The following is a 20,271-nucleotide window of genomic DNA, read 5'->3' as shown; positions in this document are numbered from 1 at the left end:
TAAGTTGCTTTCTAAAAGTGCCTTGCCTGTACCTACTTTATCTGATGGTTTCTCAGTTCTGCCTTTGAGTTTCTCTGCAATTCTTAGGTGAATGCCACCTAGCCTAGTGATCTGTTTATTATTATTCATTTTGTCAATTTGGATTAGAACATTCTATGAACTTGCCATTACCATAGTTCATCTAATATTCTTAGCCTATCTGACATGAAATTAATTAGGGTTCAGAAATCTTAAGATCTTCTTTAGTAAGAAGGGGTTTATTGAGTCTTTTCTGTTGTCTTTTCAGTTGCCTATGATACTTTAATGACTAAATAACTCCACTGATTTTTCTTTTGCTTTAAAAGTAGTTAAAGAGTCAGTATTGACTTTGCGGTCTCTCAGATGTGTTTCCTTTAGTTTTCCTTTGGACTGCCTAATTTTTGTTTGCCATTTGACTTACCACACTTGGGCTTCTTTGTTCTACACATTTGGACAAGCTTTTTATTCTAAAAAAGATGCCTTCCCTTTTGGGCTGTCTTTGATTTGGCCAGTTAAGCATAGCAACTTTCTGATTTTGAGGCACATTGCTTTCTCCTAGGTTTTTAGTATTATATAAACAATCTTCATTTTTCTATCAGCTTTTTCTTCCTAGACAATATGTATATTTTTAAAAATTGAATAACCACAGGGTGAATTTTTTGCCTTCTTGCATTAGTCAGAATCTTAAATTTAAAGGCGTTGGGATCACTATTGCATAATATTTCACAAACAGATACATGAATTTTCTAGTCTTTTTCCATTGACTCTCAAGCAAGCTTATTTTATTTTACTTTGTGTTCTGCTAGACCTATTTGTTCTAATAAGCAATCATTTGTCTTGTTCCAGATCATGCCATCATATTTTTTTTTGTTTTTTCAGATTAGACTTGAATCATGGCTTTACTTCTTTCACATATTTGCTCAAAGAATTTCATCTATATGTAAATCATCACTTAACATTTTTCCATCAATACCAAAACAAACATGCAATGATTTTCTTTAGAATTTTTTTAACTTCAAAAACTTGAGTATGCCTAAATTCTCAATGAGTGATTACTGTGAAAAGACTAACTTTAAATCATAATTTTAGGCTTTAAAAATAATCAACTTTATGTCCATTTACTAATACATTACATAAGCTGTTTTTTAAAAGCTAAAGTATATTTCTTTGGAATGTGAATTTAGTTATTCAGTTGTAAATATAGAGACTGACAACCATAATGACATTGGATAAGATTAAAAAATTAAGTTGTAACAAACAAACTACTAGAAGTCAAATTCCTAATCCTGACTCTTCCCTTAGTCTTTTCTTAAAAGTTAGGTATAAATAAAGAAAAATAAAACTAAAGTGTTAGAGATCACACAGACACACACAAAACCTTTAAATTTTTGAGAACAGTAGAGATGCCATCATATTTTTATTGCATGAAGATATTCAGTCAATGCATTTGAACCCTGGCAATGTAATTTGGTAATCTTCATTTCGGAGAAAGTTTCCATCTTAGATGTCTTCTTAGTCTACAATAAATTTCAGTGCCATATTTGCCCTCCACTACCTAATGTTTAAAGTGTTAAAAAAGCAAAGATGTCACCTTGAAGACTAAGGTGCACCTAACCCAAGCCATGGTGTTTTCAATTGCCTTACGTGCATGCGAAAGCTGGACAATGAATAAGGAAGACTGAAGAAGAATTGATGCCTTTAAATTATGGTGTTGGTGAAGAATACTGGATATACCCTGGGCTGTCAAAAGGATGAACAAATCTGTCTTGGAAGAAGTACAGCCAGAATGCTCCTTAGAAGCGAGGATGGCAAGACTACGTCTCACACACTTTGGACATGTTATCAGGAGGGATCAGTCCCTGGAGAAGGACATCATGTTAGTAAAGTAGAGGGTCAGCAAAAAAGAGAAAGACCCTCAACAAGGTGGATGACACAGTGGCTGCAACAGTGGGCTCAAGCATAACCATGACTGGGAGGATGGCACAGGACCAGGCAATATTTCGTTCTGTTGTATGTAAGATCACTATGAGTCGGAACTGACTGGACACCTGACAGCCTAATGTTTATTAACTGCCTGTTAGGGGTCAAACTGTGTTCTAGGGGCAGAATACACAGAAGTTTTTATGGCCTCTGCCATCAAAGAGCTTATAAAGTGGTTATAGAAAGGATAGATACAAATACAACTAATTTTACTGTTTCTTCAATAGAATCTGTAGCACCTTTCTTGTCTGGTATTATTTTTATGTCCAGTGTATTATGTTTACTCTGTCTCTCACATATAATGGCGCATACCTAGTTCTTCTCCTGTTTCTAGTTTCTGAAAGAGCTTATTGCACAGCAGATAACCTCATTAGATATCTTTGTCTTATCAAGCATCTTTGATGCCAGTTATGTTAGCACCATCATTTTATGTTAATTGTTCAAATACATTTCTTCTATATTAAAGGCTTCTGGAACCTTGTAGAAGATATATTTATTTTAGCTTGGCTTTTAAGTGTTAATTTGAACATCTGTGAATTTTCTTGTTATATTATTTTCTTGTCTACCTTTTATTTCTCAAATCTGAAAGTAGTTTTCCTTATTACATCTCAAATCAGTTGGCATCTTTTACTCTTCTGAATTCATACATTTGCTCTAAAACTTCAGCTTAATACTATTCTAATTTTTTGGTACCTGACATATGGTGCCATTTTTGTTTGTCTATCTGTTTTTGCTTAAAACAAAACAAAAACTTCCATGACTCTGATATAATCTCAAATCTTGGCTCTGATATAAGGTCTATTCCAGCACAGTGTTATGTCCATAAGAAATACAAATCTGTCTTGAAAATTCCTTGAAAAGTGATATAGCTCGCTATTGTAGATTTCCTTAAGGAGTTAGGGAAGGAAGAATCACATGGTTCAACACATAGTAAGTCTTCTTGGGACTCCTCACTACCTTTATTCCTCCCCAAAGTCCCACTTTTCTTAGCAGTTGCCTAAGTATTCTTCCCAATTCTCCATTCCCATCTGTCTCTATGTTTCTGTAAGGAAGGCTTTGTCTTGCTCTTTTTCTCTTTCTCTGCCTCTGTTTCTCTTTCCCCAGATGCATACTGGTCCTCCTCTCTTTCTTACTACTTCTACACAGCTTTTCATTTTAGAGAAATTTGGTCTGTTCTCAGTTTCTGCTATTCTTCATGCCTTCATTGGTGATCCTAGTCACACAACAAAAGCCTGGCTATACCCTTCGTCCACTCAGTACATGTGATGGATTCTTCCTCTTCGGAAGTGTCAGGAGATTTACAGAAATTGTTTTAAACTATTTATAATTTTTCTTTTGTCCCAGTCATACTGTACTAAAAAACACTATAGATCTAAAATTGCAATAACTAGATAATGCTAGCTGCTTTAATAAGCTCTAAAACATAATGGTTTAAACACAACTTAAGTTCAGTTTTTAACTCATGTAAAGTCTAAAATGAGTGTTTCTGGTTGGTAGATGGGTCTCTCCACAGAGGTGAATCATGGACCTAGGCTACTTCTACCCTATGGCTTTGCCATCATCAATGTGTGGCATCCAAGTCCGCTTTACTAGTGTGCATGAACCTACAGAACAGGAAACACTGTATGTAACAGTTTTCTGTGGGTTGGTCCTGTAAGTGGTGCACATCATTTCTACTTACATTCTATTGGGTAGCCACATGGCCACTCCTAACTGCAAGGGAGACTGGAAAATGTAATCTCTCTATGTGCTAGAAGAAGAGGAAACAAGTAATTGGCTAGTCTCTACCGTATCTTATGTATGGCTTGATATATTAGAGATCTTCCTTTTTTTACAAGCCTTCCCTATTCAGTGTATCAGAGATGACTAGATGATGTGGACTTTAACCTCCTATTTAGCAACCTGAATTTTGATATTTACAACACCTTCTGTATACTTCCATATAACATCTATGTTTCTGATGTTTGTCCTCAGACAAAAACAGTGCCTGGTACATGTTAGTTGCTTAATGAATATTTGTTAAATTAATATGTGATTATCACCCCATGTCTCATTGGCACCCCTTATTTTATGGGACTATCTTTGGTATAAAAGGGTGTTTGGTATCAGCTAAAAGATGAGTCCTTTCCTTCTTTAGTTACTGAAACTACCAAGAGCTGTGTATGGCTCCTGGATTTTATGTTTCCTTTACCCAGAAAGAACCATACTTGTTTACTGAGAACTAAGAGCTTCTTGTACTGACTATAGGATAAAGAAACCTGCCTCAGAGCTAGATTTTAGGAGTAGATGTCTTGAGTATTAATTGAATTACCAAAGGTAATTCAATTAATAAAACTTTGAGAGTTTTTACAAGTCAGTCTGGCTTCATAGTTGTTTAAAGGAGGCTTAGAGCTCCTTATACTAGATTAGTGGTCAAAGTACTATCAGCTATAGGTGCATTCATTAGATCTTTCTTTCATCTCTTCATACCTTTCTTAACTATCTATCATTAACTAGTTTTTGTTCTAGATCCTGGGGATACAAACATGAATAAAACAGTTTCCCTGCTCTCAAGCTGCCTGTTTGGTGATTGTGGTGGGGGTACTAGACATGCAAATAATTACAAAGATTTTTTTACACCATCATGATAAGTGATGGACTTACAAGGTACTGAGGGAACATGGAGAGAGAAATTACCTTGTGCCTGATAAATCAGGAAAGACCAGATTAGTGTTCATGCCTCATGGATGGGAGGGCCAGTCCGTGTAACTGGGAATCAAGACAGCTTCGTTTAGACTGGACTTCCGTGTTGCCTTGACTCCACTGGGTCAGAGAGCACCTGGAAGCAGATGAGTATGTCCCTTAATGCCCTACTTCCCAGTTAAAGGGGAGCATTATGTGCCTTATCTGAAGAGAGGGAAGGAGGAGAAAGTCTAACCTGGGTAAGGCTGAGAGAAGAACCCATTCTTTTCAGCTTCTAACAGAGAGATTTCTGACTACAGAGTCTGTTCTTCGACTGTATCTTCTTTATTAAAAGAAACTTAACTGCACTGGAATAAACTGGGTTATGGCTCTAATGTTATAACTTCCATCTGTACTTTTTCAGAAGAGTTTAATTAAATTTAGGCTAGGTGTGTCATTTGGATAACTCAATCAGCAGTCCTCTCTCCTTCAAGAACAGAAAGATCAAACACAATTTTTTCACCAACCTTTAAAAATCATGTCACACCCATCATGTCCTGCTGTAGTAGTAGTCCCTTCATATCTGTCACAAATTGTTGACATGTGACAAGTCCCATTCTCACTTGGGGCTCCTTATGTGTTCACATTGAATGTAATACAGTGAAGTAATATCGTTGACTGTTTCTTCATTTTTTTTAATTAAAAAATTAAATGTTATTTGTAATTTAGTTCAATACAAAGGACTGTATAAAAGAAAAATGACCAGAAACCCAGAAACCCCTATTAATATTACAAATAAAATTAATATCTTTAGATAATAGAATATAATCTATAAGTGTAAGATGAAAATCTAGCTTTTCTTACTGCTCCATTACCCTGTCCCTCCTCCCAGATGACTGCTCCTTAAAAGTAACCACTGCCAATAGTTTCATATTACTGTATTTCATTTAGAAATATATATACACACACACATTAGCATTCTAACATTAGTATATTTGTTTTTTTAGTCAATCAGCCAATCAATAGTTTTATTCATATATTTATTCATCCGAAGAATATTTATTGAAGGCCTATTTTGTACAATCTGCTTACATAAAGATTTGCAGCCTTGGAAACCCTATAGGGCAGTTCCACTCTGCCTTATAGGGTCACCGTGAGTCATAATCAACTTGGCAGCAATGGGGGTTTTGTGGTAGGCAGAATTTTGTGCCCTGGGAATGTATTAGTGAACAAAACACGGTACTCATGACACTTGGAGTCTAGTTAGGAAAGAGAGGCAAAAAATGTAAATAAATATGTAATTTTTGTTGTTGAAAATGCTGTAAGGGAAATAGAGTAATCGAATGTAGTGATGCTATTAGGTAAGGTGGTTAGCAGAGACCTCTGGTTGTACAGTTTATTAAATCCTACTGAAAAAAGAAAAACATGAGGTGACTCAATTAATGCCTGACTGTGCTATCTTTATTTCTAAAGGTGAAGCCCCACCTGCCATCCAGCTGCCCACACCTGCAGTCCAGCGCCCAAGCCCCATCACACTCTTCCAGCCCAGTGTCTCTAGTACTGCCCAGGTGGCCGCCCAGCCTCCAAGTATGCCCCTCCATCCAACACTTCCACCCCAACACTTTGCTGGGGCCTCCCAAACGGACGCTCATCGGCTGCATTCTGGAGCCAGTCGTTCTGTGAAGAGACCCACCCCTGTCTCTCTGGAGAGTACCAGCAGGATTCCAACTAGTGCAAGTACTGCCCATGCCAGATTTGCAACTTCGACCATCCAACCTCCCAAGGAGTATCCTAGTGTTTCCACTTGTCCCAGAAGTGCTCCGATCCCCCAGGCTCCTCCCATTCCACACTCACATGTCTACCAGCCCCCTCCCTTGGGTCATCCAGCCACACTGTTTGGGACACCACCGCGGTTCTCTTTTCATCACCCCTACTTCTTACCTGGACCTCACTACTTCCCATCAAGGTAAATGAACATTGTTTTTTTTCTTTTCACCTAGAAACACTGGTATGAATTTATATCTCTGAAGGCATCTCTTTTTTACTGAAAAGGGGGCTTTTCAGTAAAATTTAGATCAGAGGCTGAATGGGAGCCAAGCAATTAACGTAAATAGATGAAGTGGGTCAGATGAGGAGCTAGAGAGAGCGCATGCCCCATCTAATGGGGGCAACTGCTACTCAGCTCCAGGCAACTGTTGCCTTGTAACAATATAGGCTCAAAAGTTGTCATATCTGATTTTTCACGAGAATCAGCCATATAGGACCTTGAGATCATTTACTCAAATCCCCTTACTGTATGGAGCTGTGGTTCTCAAGCTTTAATGTGTATATGAATCACCTAGGATCTTGTTAAAATGCAGATTCTGATTCAGGAGGTCAGTACTAGGGTATAGTAGACCCGACAGTCTGCGTTTCTAACAAGCTCCCAAGTGATGTCAATTCTGCTGGTTTGTGGACCACACTTTGAATCTCAAGAGTATAGAGGAGGGCAATTAGTCTAAGAGAGGTTAAACAACTTGGCCAAAATTAAACTCCACTTGGTACCCTTTTTACCAGACCAGAAAGTTTCCCATATAAGTTATCAATAAAGGAATTGATGTACACAGGGAAATACCTAGGGAAAACAAATTTGCCACTTTTCATTTTACAGGGATAGCATTTAACTTGCAAGTGTTCTGATAGAGTGGTATTGATCTCAATTTTTCAATTGCTGTTAAATATGTAAAGAGATGGTCTCTGTTGAGGTTGGAGTATTAAGTGTACAAAACAGATCTTCTATTGTTGCTTATTTGTGAAGTAAAACTACTCCCCACATGGGTATACCCACTACTCAAAAGAGAACTTTTGAGGTATATATTATGTTACTTCAATTCATAGTGGGATGTCAAGTCCTAAGCTCAGAATTAGAAGAAAGTAGAACCTAGGGGATCAGGTTAGGAGAAAAGGAGCTTCTGCTCTCCAGGGTTTGTTTTGTTTTCCCTATTGGCTCTTATCTTTAACAGATTTTGAAAGTCTTTAGTTCAAGGGATGAAACCTCAAAGACTCCTAAAGTCAGGGATTGATAATCTACCCTCACTACTATCTGCTAGGATCTTGAATTTTACAGGAATTTTCAGAAAATTTACAAAGTGTTTTCTAGATATAAGAAGTGTGCTAAGAACACACATGGAATTTAATAAATGAGTAGGCTTAAGAAGACTTGACCTTAGCTAGAACCTTGAAGTCTACAAACTAAAATTGCTCAAATTTTGTTACCTGTGTTACATAATTCATTTTGCAATACTGGGAAGGCTTAGACAGTATTTACTCTCAGGAAAGGAGAAAAAGAAGCAGCTAGAATGAGTTGTGTCCTACAATTTCACTCTAGCTGTCATTTTGTTTATTATTGTTATTTTTTTAGCATTTCGAGAGATAGACATTTTTACATGTAATTCTCGTAACAATCCTGTGATCTAGGTATAATACCCCCAGTTTTTCAGATAAAGAAATTGAGACTGAGATGTAAATAGCTTTGCCAAGCCCACACAACTAGTCAATGGCAGAGCTGGTAGATAAATTTAGGTTTGTCTGTTTGATTTTGAATTCCATGTTTGTTTGTTTTTTCACAACATCAGTAAGTCTTCTCAATATAATGGCTCTTCTTGATTGGCAGCTGTTAGTTGCCAGCAGAGAAACATATGGAAAATATGTACTTTTGAATGGAAAACTGGTGTAGTCAAGTAGACTTTGGGGCAGGTAATATCTCCTTACATATTACGTAGATTAAATCATGACAGGCTTATAGGATATGGCTGTTAAGGTACAAATCATCTGACACTTTAAAGAACATTTTAAAAGGAAACACTTGAAAGTAAGCCCTTAAGAGGCGGAGATTATATCTTTTTCTTTAATACCATTATCGTTGTTGTTGAGTGCTATCGAGTCAGTTCCAACTCATAACAACCCTATGCATGACAAAAGGAAACACTGCCTGATCCTGCACCATTTTCATAATCGTTGTTATCCCTGAACCCATTGTTGTGACCACTGTGTCAATCCATCTCATTGAGGGTCTTCCTCTTTTTCACTGACCCTCTGCTTTACCAATCATGATGTCCTTCTCTGGGGACTGATCCCTCCTGATAACATGTCCAAAATGTGTGAGATGACGTCTTGCCATCCTTGCTTCTAAGAAGCATTCTGGCTGTACTTATTCCAAGACAGATTTGTTCGTTCTTCTGGCAGTCCATAGTATATTCAATATTCTTCACCAACACCACAACTCAAAAGCATCAATTCTTCTTCGGTCTTCCTTATTCATTGTCCAGCTTTCACATATACATGAGGCGACTGAAAACACCATGGCTTGGGTCAGGTGTACCTTAGTCCTTAAAGTGACATCTTTGCTTTTTAACACTTTAAAGAGGTCTTTTGCAGCAGATTTTGCTCAATGCAATGTGTCTTTTGATTTCCTGACTGCTGCTTCCACGAATGTTTATTGTGGATCCAAGTAAAATGAAGTCCTTGACAACTTCAGTATTTTCTTCATACCATTATTGCTCATAAATAATAATGCTGTTGGCGGAACCAAATCAAGTGAAAAGAATAGCTTATTGAATAAAAAGTATTATGCTGAATTTTACTTTATTTAAGAATTTCAATCGAAAAACTCCCAACAAAAAAAAGCCCTGGCCCGGACGGCTTCACTGCAGAGTTCTACCAAACTTTCAGAGAAGAGTTAACACCACTACTTCTGAAGGTATTCCAAAGCACAGAAGATGATGGAATACTACCCAACTCATTCTATGAAGCCACCATCTCCCTGATACCAAAACCAGGTAAAGACATTACAAAAAAAGAAAATTACAGACCTATATCCCTCATGAACATAGATGCAAAAATCCTCAACAAAATTCTAGCCAATAGAATTCAACAACATATCAAAAAAATAATCCACCACGACCAAGTGGGATTTATACCAGGTATGCAAGGCTGGTTTAATATTAGAAAAACCATTAATGTAATCCACCATATAAATAAAACAAAAGACAAAAACCACATGATCTTATCAATTGATGCAGAAAAGGCATTTGACAAAGTCCAACACCCATTTATGATAAAAACTCTCACCAAAATAGGAATTGAAGGAAAATTCCTCAACATAATAAAGGGCATCTATGCAAAGCCAACAGCCAATATCACTCTAAATGGAGAGAACCTGAAAGCATTTCCCTTGAGAATGGGAACCAGACAAGGATGCCCTTTATCACCGCTCTTATTCAACATCATGCTAGAAGTCCTAACCAGGGCAATTAGGCTAGACAAAGAAATAAAAGGCATCTGGATTGTCAAGGAGGAAGTAAAATTATCTCTATTTGCAGATGACATGATCTTATACACAGAAAACCCTAAGAAATCCTGCAGAAAACTACTGAAACTAATAGAAGAGTTTGGCAGAGTCTCAGGTTATAAAATAAACATACAAAAATCACTTGGATTCCTCTACATCAACAAAAAGAACATCGAAGAGGAAATAATCAAATCAATACCATTCACAGTAGCCCCCAAGAAGATAAGATACTTAGGAATAAATCTTACCAAGGATGTAAAAGACCTATACAAAGAAAACTACAAAGCTCTACTACAAGAAATTCAAAAGGACATACTTAAGTGGAAAAACATACCTTGCTCATGGATGGGAAGACTTAACATAGTAAAAATGTCTATTCTACCAAAAGCCATCTATACATACAATGCACTTCCGATCCAAATTCCAATGTCATTTTTTAAGGTGTTAGAGAAACAAATCACCAATTTCATATGAAAGGGAAAGAAGCCTCGGATAAGCAAAGCATTACTGAAAAAGAAGAAGAAAGTGGGAGGCCTCACTCTACCTGATTTCAGAAGCTATTATACAGCCACAGTAGTCAAAACATCCTGGTACTGGTACAACAACAGGCATGTAGACCAATGGAACAGAATTGAGAACCCAGATATAAATCCATCCACGTATGAGCAGCTGATATTTGACAAAGGCCCAGTGTCAGTTAATTGGGGAAAAGATAGTCTTTTTAACAAATGGTGCTGGCATAACTGGATATCCATTTGCAAAAAAATGAAACAGGACCCATACCTCACACCATGCACAAAAACTAACTCCAAGTGGATCAAAGACCTAAACATAAAGGCTAAAACGATAAAGATCATGGAAGGAAAAATAGGGACAATGTTAGGAGCCCTAATACAAGGCATAAACAGAATACAAAACATTACCAAAAATGACGAAGAGAAACCCGATAATTGGGAGCTCCTAAAAATCGAACACCTATGCTCATCTAAAGACTTCACCAAAAGAGTTAAAAGACCACCTACAGACTGGGAAAGAATTTTCAGCTATGACATCTCCGACCAGCACCTGATCTCTAAAATCTACATGATTCTGTCAAAACTCAACCACAAAAAGACAAACAACCCAATCAAGAAGTGGGCAAAGGATATGAACACACATTTCACTAAAGAAGATATTCAGGCAGCCAACAGATACATGAGAAAATGCTCTCGATCATTAGCCATTAGAGAAATGCAGATTAAAACTATGATGAGATTCCATCTCACTCCAACAAGGCTGGCATTAATCCAAAAAACACAAAATAATAAATGTTGGAGAGGCTGCGGAGAGATTGGAACTCTTATACACTGCTGGTAGGAATGTAAAATGGTACAACCACTTTGGAAATCTATCTGGCGTTATCTTAAACAGTTAGAAATAGAACTACCATACAACCCAGAAATCCCACTCCTTGGAATATACCCTAGAGAAACAAGAGCCTTCACACAAACAGATATATGCACACCCATGTTTATTGCAGCTCTGTTTACAATAGCAAAAAGCTGGAAGCAACCAAGGTGTCCATCTACGGATGAATGGGTAAATAAATTGTGGTATATTCACACAATGGAATACTACGCATCGATAAAGAACAGTGACGAATCTGTGAAACATTTCATAACATGGAGGAACCTGGAAGGCATTATGCTGAGCGAAATCAGTCAGAGGCAAAAGGACAAATATTGTATAAGACCACTATTATAAGATCTTGAGAAATAGTATAAACTGAGAAGAACACATGGGGAGAAAGGGAGGGAGGGAGGGTTTTTTACTGATTAATTAGCAGATAAGAACTGCTTTAGGTGAAGGGAAGGACAACACTCAACACATGGAAGGTCAACTCAACTGGACTGGACTGGACCAAAAGCAAAGAAGTTTGCGGGATAAACTGAATACTTCAAAGGTCAGCGGAGCAAGGGCGGGGGTTTGGGAACCATGGTTTAAGGGGACTTCTAAGTCAATTGGCAAAATAATTCTATTATGAAAACATTCTGCATCCCACTTTGAAATGTGGCGTCTGGGGTCTTAAGAGCTAACAAGCGGCCATCTAAGATGCATCAATTGGTCTCAACCCACCTGGAGCAAAGGAGAATGAAGAACACCAAGGTCACATGACAACTAAGAGCCCAAGAGACAGAAAGGGCCACATGAACCAGAGACCTATGTTATCCTGAGACCAGAAGAACTAGTTGGTGCCCGGCCACAATCGATGACTGCCCTCACAGGGAGCACAATAGAGAACCCCTGAGGGAGCAGGAGATCAGTGGGATGCAGACCCCAAATTCTCATAAAAAGACCATACTTAATGGTTTGGATGTGACTAGAGGAATCCCGGCGGTCATGGTCCCCAAACCTTCTGTTGGCACAGGACGGGAGCCATCCCCGAAGACAATTCATCAGACATGAAAGGGACTGGACAGTGGATGGGAGAGAGACGCTGATGAAGAGTGAGCTAATTATATCAGGTGGACACTTGAGACTGTGTTGGCATCTCCTGTCTGGAGGGGGGATGGGAGGATAGAGAGAGTTGGAGGCTGCCAAAGTTTTCACGAAAGGAGAGACTGGAAGGGCTGACTCATTAGGGGGAGAGCAAGTGGGAGTAAGGAGTAAGATGTATATTAACTTATATGTGACAGATAGACTTGATTTGTAAACGTTCACTTGAAGCTCAATAAAAGTTAATAAAAAAAAAGAATGTCAAAGTAGTATGTCAGCTATAAATATTATAAACATTAAGCTACATGGAGTTTCTCAAAACAGAAGGCTAGTCTTATAAATAATACTATTGTCCCGTTGCTTCTGCCTGTCTTGTCTTGGTCATCTAGTGTTGCTATAACAGAAATACCACAAGTGGATGGCTTTAACAAACAGATATTTATTTTCTCACAGTCTTATAGGTTAGAAGTCCAAATTCTGGGCGTCAGCTCCAGGTGAAGGATTTCTCTGTCAGCTGTGGAGGAAGGTCCTTGTCATCAGCCTTCTCTGTGCAGGAACCCCAGGTCCAAAGGACGTGCTTTGCTCCCGGCACTGCTTTCTTGGCGGTATGAGGTCCCCCCTCTCTGCTAGCTTCCCTTTCCTTTTATCTCTTGTAAAATAAAAGATGGTTCAGGCCACACCCCAGGGAAACTCCCTTTACATTGGATCATGGATGTGACCAGGGTGAGGGTGTTACAATCCCATCCTAATTCTCTAATGTTGTCTCATTAACCACAGGCAGAGGGTTAGGATTTATAACACATAAAATAAACAAACAAACAAAAACCAAACCCAGTGCCGTCGAGTCCATTCTGACTCATAGCGACCCTATAGGACAGAGTAGAAGTGCCCCATAGAGTTTCCAAGGAGCATCTGGTGGATTCGAACTGCCGACCCTTTGGTTAGCAGCCATAGCCACCAGGGTTTCATTATAATACACAGGAAAATTATAATCACAAAATGGAGGACAATCACACAATACTGGGAATCATAGCCTAACCAAGTTGACACGTTTTGGGGGGACACAATTCAATCCATGACATGTCTGATGATCATTCCCCCAAGGAACGGATAATGACTATTTAGACATACTTCAGTAAAATCCAGCCTGGCTAAATGGCAAAATTAATTAAATGAATCCTTCTCAATTTTTCTATTGCCTCTTCTCCCAACTGATAATGGACTCTTCTGTAAAGAATATTTATTACCCAATCTAATCCATTTGTGTATGGTATTATTTAACCATTTCAATACCATAATTGTAATGGACATTTGATATAATTTTTTTTTCCTTTTTGCCAAACAGTCCATTTTCCCCCTGTGTATCTAGAGTAAAAATTAAGGAGGTTAGGTGGTTTAATCAAGGAGTTATAAAATAGATGAACACTCAGAAGTGCTGATCCCTAGCTCTGAGGACTAACATCTTCTTGCATTCACATCTTAAGCATCTTCATACTGTGCTTATTAAAATTCTTTCTGTGTACATTAATTTATTAAATTCATTCTTCTTCCCCCCTCTTCATCCTCCTTGTCCTGGATTGAATTGTGTCCCCTCAAAATATGTGTCAACTTGGTTAGGCCATGATTTCCAGTATTGTGTGGTTGTCTTCCATTTTGTGATCGTAATTTTACATTAAAGAGGGTTAGGGTGGAATTTTGACACCCTTACTAAGGTCATATCCCTGATCAAGTGTAGAGGGAGTTTCCCTAGGGTGTGGCCTGCACCACCTCTTATCTTACAAGAGATAAAAGGAAAGGGAAACGAGCAGAGAGTTGGGGACCTCATACCACCAAGAAAGAAGCAGAGTGCATTCTTTGGACTAAGGATTCATGCACGGAGAAGCTCCTAGTCCAGAGGAAGATTGACAAGAAGGACCTTCCTCCAGAGCCAACGGAGAGTGAAAGCCTTCCCCTGAAGTTGACGCCCTGAATTTAGATTTCCAGCCTACTAGACTGTGAGAAAATAAATTTCTGTTTGTTAAAGCCAACCACTTGTGGTATTTCTGTTATAGCAACACTAGATAATTAAGATACTCCTCTTTCTTCTTCTTGCAGTATAATTATACTTTCACATTCAAAGGAGATCTCTAGAGTCTTCATTCTGTTAACTATTTAGTGAAAAAAAAAGTATTTAAAAAATCTGTTGTAATTAGGGATATAGAAAGGCTATGAAAGACAAAATGGCTATACATTAGTTGAAAATACCTAGAAAACATAACACACACACACACACATATATATATGGTAGGGAAGGTAAGGTCAAATAATTCCTGGATTTGTTGAAATATAGTGTTTAATTGTAAAATTTTAGGTAAGGAGATCAAAAGTTAAAAGTAATTATCCTTAAACTTTGTTTGGGTCATTTCTTAATGAAGTTATAGACTCTATTCCCATAGTAATGCACATCTACATACATGTATAAACTTTAGACTAAACTTTTAAAAAGAGAGGAGGAAACTTATAGTCCCGAAACATTATAAACTTAGCTAATATGGAGTACATCTTCTGCTGTAACTACCTAGAAACATTGAATTTTTAAATATGAACATGGCTGAACTAACCAGAAAGGAAAATAAATCGCCATGTACAAATGACCAATAAGCTGAAAGCTAGTTGCAGTGGCCCTAGAGGTGGTTTTCAGATTCAGAAATATACTCAGTGGTTATAAACTTGGGTTTTAATGCCTATGTAAGGCTAGGAGATGAAGTCTTGACCTTCTCAAGGTTGGAAGTTAGAACGAAAACCTTTCCATAAAGCCAGAACCCTGGAAGGGCTTTTCAACCACGATGAAAGGAATGGAAACCACAGACCCAGGGAAACGGCAAAGAAAAACTTGTTTTAACCTGGGACTCTAGGTGGAAAATAATTTCTCCCATTAGAAATCAAAACCCAAAGTTGTGCCACATGCTGGTTCAGAATCTAAAATCATCTTATGCACTTGATGCAGAAATGTATAAGCTGAGAGATTAATACATAAATTGGTCCTGGGCTGACAGTTACATTAGAGTACCTGTTCTAGGGGAACACTGTCACCATCCAGGCTACTTAGGATTTCCAAAGGGGTAAAATTGACAATAAAAATGAGCTTAAAAAATTATAGAACATGAGGAGAGGATCCACTAAGAACAAGAGTCAGCAGACTCTACAAATAGGAGTATTAACATCCCAAGAATTTGAGATAATTGAAAATCAAAAAGAGACTGAAATTAATATTTAAAATCATGAAAGAGGACTTCTGTTCCAGCTAAGATGCAGTAATAGGGGCTGGATTTACCCTCCCACTTGAAATGATTTAAAAAAAAAAAAAAACACAATATTTATGAAGCAAAGCCTTCCAAGACGCTGGACATTGGGCATTGGGCAGTGAAGGACAGTGATCTCTGAAAGACGGGAAATGAATGAGGTGAGCCCTACAATTTTCCTGATTACTGCTTTGAGAGAGTTTACGGGACACAGAGCGGGGAGAAGGAACTCAAATAGTGTGACAGACTCCTTGAGTTGAGGAGACAGAGCTGAGAGAGCCCAGTGAGCCCAAGGCAGCTAGAGTTCGCAGGAGAGGGTACCAGAGAGAATAGACCCGCACACAGAGAGCGCTCTAGAGATCTGCATAGGGTCCACTTGACTATTCAACCGAGTATTGATCAGTGCATGACTGTGAGGAAACTACCCAGTGCTGGTGAAAGAGCTGCTTGAAAGGATTAGAGGTGACAGTGTCCAGCATAAACACAGGTCTTTTCCCTTTGCCTGGTCTCATCAACCAGATTAAAAAACCTTCATGGGGGTATTAAGCAGAGTACTCAGGAAGGTCTTGCCTCAGATAACCCTAGACTACCTGCTACGGTTCCATCTAAAAAATCTTAAAAGCAAGACCTGAAAGGATCAAATAACTGCATTCCATAACAAAGCTCAAGAATATTAATAAGAATTAAACAATTAAAAAGATAAATGAAAAGGAATTCCATTCCAGGATGGTGACATAAGGAGCTCCATGGACCCACTCCTCAGCAAAATAATCTAAACTGGTGAAAACTACTTAAATAAACCAACCATTTAAAGTCTTTGGAAACTGTCCTAAGGGCTTACAGCTAATGAAACATTTATTTCAGAAAATCTACTGAAACTTGTTAAAAACAGCAAGAGTTTGTGCCACTTGAACCATGATCCACTCCCTCCCTCTCCCCACCCTTAACCAGCTAAGCTTGATAGATGTTCTGCACTGGGTTGATGTGGCCAAGAAGATGGGAACCCCTGTCCCCTCAGCTTTTAATCAAGGGATCCAGTATTTCACAGGTAGGGGCAGCATTTCTCATTCCCTCAGACTCTAAGCTGAAGAAGCTAAATTCATAGCAAGTACATTCAAGAGGTGCAGTCAAGAGTGGCTTCCTCTTTCACCCCGCCCCCATTCATAGGACAGCAGTTCATCCCCAAGCATGGCAGGCAGAGAACACTGCAGCCTTGATCACCCTCAACCCAGCTTGCTTGTGGTACACAGATTCCATTACAGGAGAGGCAAGCCAAGAAGACCGAAGGCTACCACTCTGCTCAGTGCCCAGAGTAGTGACTCAGAGATTTTGTGCAGGGGGAGACTCAGTCCGTAAGAGAACTCTAAAGCACTCCCCAAAGGAACTGACTTTATTTGAAACAAAGTGTGGGGAAGTTTAAACATAAGGGTACATGAAAAAAATAATGAAGATTTTGGTGGTAAGCAAATAAGAGGAGACTGATAAAGAGCAACAAGATAACCATAGGCAAGCTAGCTCATCAGCTAGAACTATAGAAAGAAACAGCTAAGAAGAACCCTAAGAACAAACCTCAAAGGCTACTACTCCTACTTGAATTTAATTGGATCAGACTGTGGAACAAATTATACCCCCAGGCATCGTTGAAAACAACAGAGCAATCAGCAACTAATGGAACCTAACAGCTAGGTATGATACCAAATGAGGTAGACAGCTTAACAGAGATCAGGGAAAGAGACAAAGAGAGCTCTGCCAGGTAAAACTGACTTCATCCCAAGGTGACTATGCTTATGCACAAGACTATGCCCTCTAAGGAGCAACACTTAAGGTTTCACATTGCAGGGGAAATGTTGTTGTTGTTAGGTGCCGTCAAGTCGGTTCCGACTCATAGCGACCCTACGCACAACAGAACGAAACAATTCCCGGTCCTGCACCATCCTTACAATCGTTGTTATGCTTGACCTTATTGTTGCAGCCACTGTGTCAATCCACCTCTTTGAGGGTCTTCCTCTTTTCCGCTGACCCTGTACTCTGCCAAGCATGATGTCCTTCTCCAGGGACTGATCCTTCCTGACAACATTTCCAAAGTATGTAAGACGCAGTCTCGCCATCCTTGCCTCTAAGGAGCATTCTGGCCTCACTTCTTCCAAGACAGATTTGTTTGTTCTTTTGGCAGTCCGTGATATATTCAATATTCTTCGCCAACACCACAATTCAAAGGCGTCAACTCTTCTACGGTCTTCCTTATTCACTGTCCAGCTTTCACATGCATATGATGCAATTGAAAATACCATGGCTTGGGTCAGGCGCACCTTAGTCTTCAGGGCGACATCTTTGCTCTTCAACACTCTAAAGAGGTCCTTTGCAGCAGATTTACCGAATGCAATGTGTCTTTTCATTTCTTGACTGGTGCTTCCATGGCTGTTGATTGTGAATCCAAGCAAAATGAAATCCTTGACAACTTCAATCTTTTCTCCATTTGTCATGATGTTGCTCATTGGTCCAGTTGTGAGGATTTTTGTTTTCTTTATGTTGAGGTGTAATCCATCCTGAAGGCTGTGGTCTTTGATCTTCATTAGTAAGTGGTTCAAGTCCTCTTCACTTTCAGCAAGCAAGGTTGTGTCTTCTGCATAATGCAGGTTGTTAATGAGTCTTCCTCCAATCCTGATGCCCCGTTCTTCTTCATATAGTCCAGCTTCTCAGATTATTTGTTCAGCATACAGATTAAATAGGCATGGTGAAAGAATACAACCCTGACACACACCTTTCCTGACTTTAAACCAATCAGTATCCCCTTGTTCTGTCCGAACAACTGCCTCTTGATCTACGTAAAGGTTCCTCATGAGCACAATTAGGTGTTTTGGAATTCCCATTCTTCGCCGTGTTATCCATAGTTTGTTATGATCCACACACTCGAATGCCTTTGCATAGTCAATAAAACACAGGTAAACATCCTTCTGGTATTCTCTGCTTTCAGCCAGGATCCATCTGACATCAGCAATGATAACCCTGCTTCCATGTCCTCTTCTGAATCCAGCCTGAATTTCTGGCAGTTCCCTGTCGATACACTGCTGCAGCCATATTTGAATGATCTTCAGCAAAATTTTGCTTGCGTGTGATATTAACGATATTGTTCTATAATTTCCACATTCAGTTGGATTACCCTTCTTGGGAATAGGCACAAATATGGATCTCTTCCAGTCAGTTGGCCAGGAAGCTGTCTTCCATATTTCTTGGCATAGACATGTGAGCACCTCCAGCACTGCATCTGTTTGTTGAAACATCTCAATTGATATTCCATCATTTCCTAGAGCCTTGTTTTTCGCCAGTGCCTTCAGAGCAGCTTGGAATTCTTCCCTCAGTACCATCGGTTCCCGACCATACGTCACCTCTTGAAATGGTTGAATATCGACTAATTCTTTTTGGCATAATGACTCTGTGCATTCCTTCCGTCTTCTTTTGATGCTTCCTGTGTCATTTAATATTTTCCCCATGGAATCCTTCACTATTGCAACTCGAGGCTTGAATTTTTTCTTCAGTTCGTTCAGCTTGAGAAACGCCGAGCATGTTCTTCCCTTTTGGTTTTCCATCTGCAGCTCTTTGCACATGTCATTATAATACTTGACTTTGTCTTCTCAAGAGGCCCTTTGAAATCTTCTGTTCAATTCTTTTACTTCATGAATTCTTGCTTTTGCTTTAGCTGCTCAACGCTCAAGAGCAAGTTTCAGAGTCTTCTCTGATATCCATCTTGGTCTTTTCTTTCTTTCCTGTCTTTTCAATGACCTCTTGCTTTCTTCATGGATGATGTCCTTGATGTCATTCCACAACTCGTCTGGTCTGCGGTCACTAGTGTTCAATGTGTCAAATCTATTCTTGAGATGGTCTCTAAATTCAGGTGGGATATACTCAAGGTCATATTTTGGCTTTCATGGACTTGCTCTGATTTTCTTCAGTTTCAGCTTGAACTTGCATATGAGCAATTGATGATCTGTTCCACAGTCGGCCCCTGGCCTTGTTCTGACTGATGATATTGAGCTTTTCCATCATCTCTTTCCACAGATGTAGTCAATTTGATTTCTGTGTGTTCCGTCTGGCGAGGTCCATGTGTATAGTTGCCGTTTATGTTGGTGAAAGAAAGTATTTGCAATGAAGAAGTTGTTGGTCTTGCAAAATTCTATCATTCGATCTCTGGCATTGTTTCTATCACCAAGGCCACATTTTCCAACTGGTCCTTCTTCTTTGTTTCCAACTTTTGCATTCCAAACGCCAGTAATTATCAATGCATCTTCGATCAATTTCAGACTGCAGCAGCTGATAAAAATCTTCTATTTCTTCATCCTTGGCCCTAGTGGTTGGTGTGTAAACTTGAATAATAGTCGTATTAGTTGGTCTTCCTTGTAGGCATATGGATAGTATCCTATCACTGACAGCGTTGTACTTCAGAATAGATCTTGAAACCTTTTTGACGATGAATACAACACCATTCCTCTTTGAGTTGTCATTCCCAGCATAGTAGACTATATGATTGTC

General features: G+C 38.9%; 1 protein-coding gene across 2 annotated transcripts in view; it reads left to right on the top strand.

Annotated features, from left to right (window-relative positions):
- Positions 1 to 20,271, top strand: part of SOX30 (SRY-box transcription factor 30) — a 54,101-nt gene that overhangs the window by 8,284 nt on the left and 25,546 nt on the right. The window contains exon 4 of one of the 2 annotated variants that reach the window (XM_049874217.1): positions 6,133 to 6,625. The exons of the other annotated variant lie outside the window; for it this stretch is intronic. Coding sequence (XP_049730174.1) covers positions 6,133 to 6,625 — 493 coding nt within the window. The remainder of the gene's footprint in view (positions 1 to 6,132; positions 6,626 to 20,271) is intronic. 2 annotated transcript variants of the gene reach the window in all.

This window comes from Elephas maximus, chromosome 2 (genome assembly GCF_024166365.1).
Source record: "Elephas maximus indicus isolate mEleMax1 chromosome 2, mEleMax1 primary haplotype, whole genome shotgun sequence".
Classification (NCBI taxonomy): Eukaryota; Metazoa; Chordata; class Mammalia; order Proboscidea; family Elephantidae; genus Elephas; species Elephas maximus.
The sequence above is the reverse complement of the archived record's forward strand: the minus strand, read 5'-3'. Positions and strand labels throughout refer to the sequence as shown.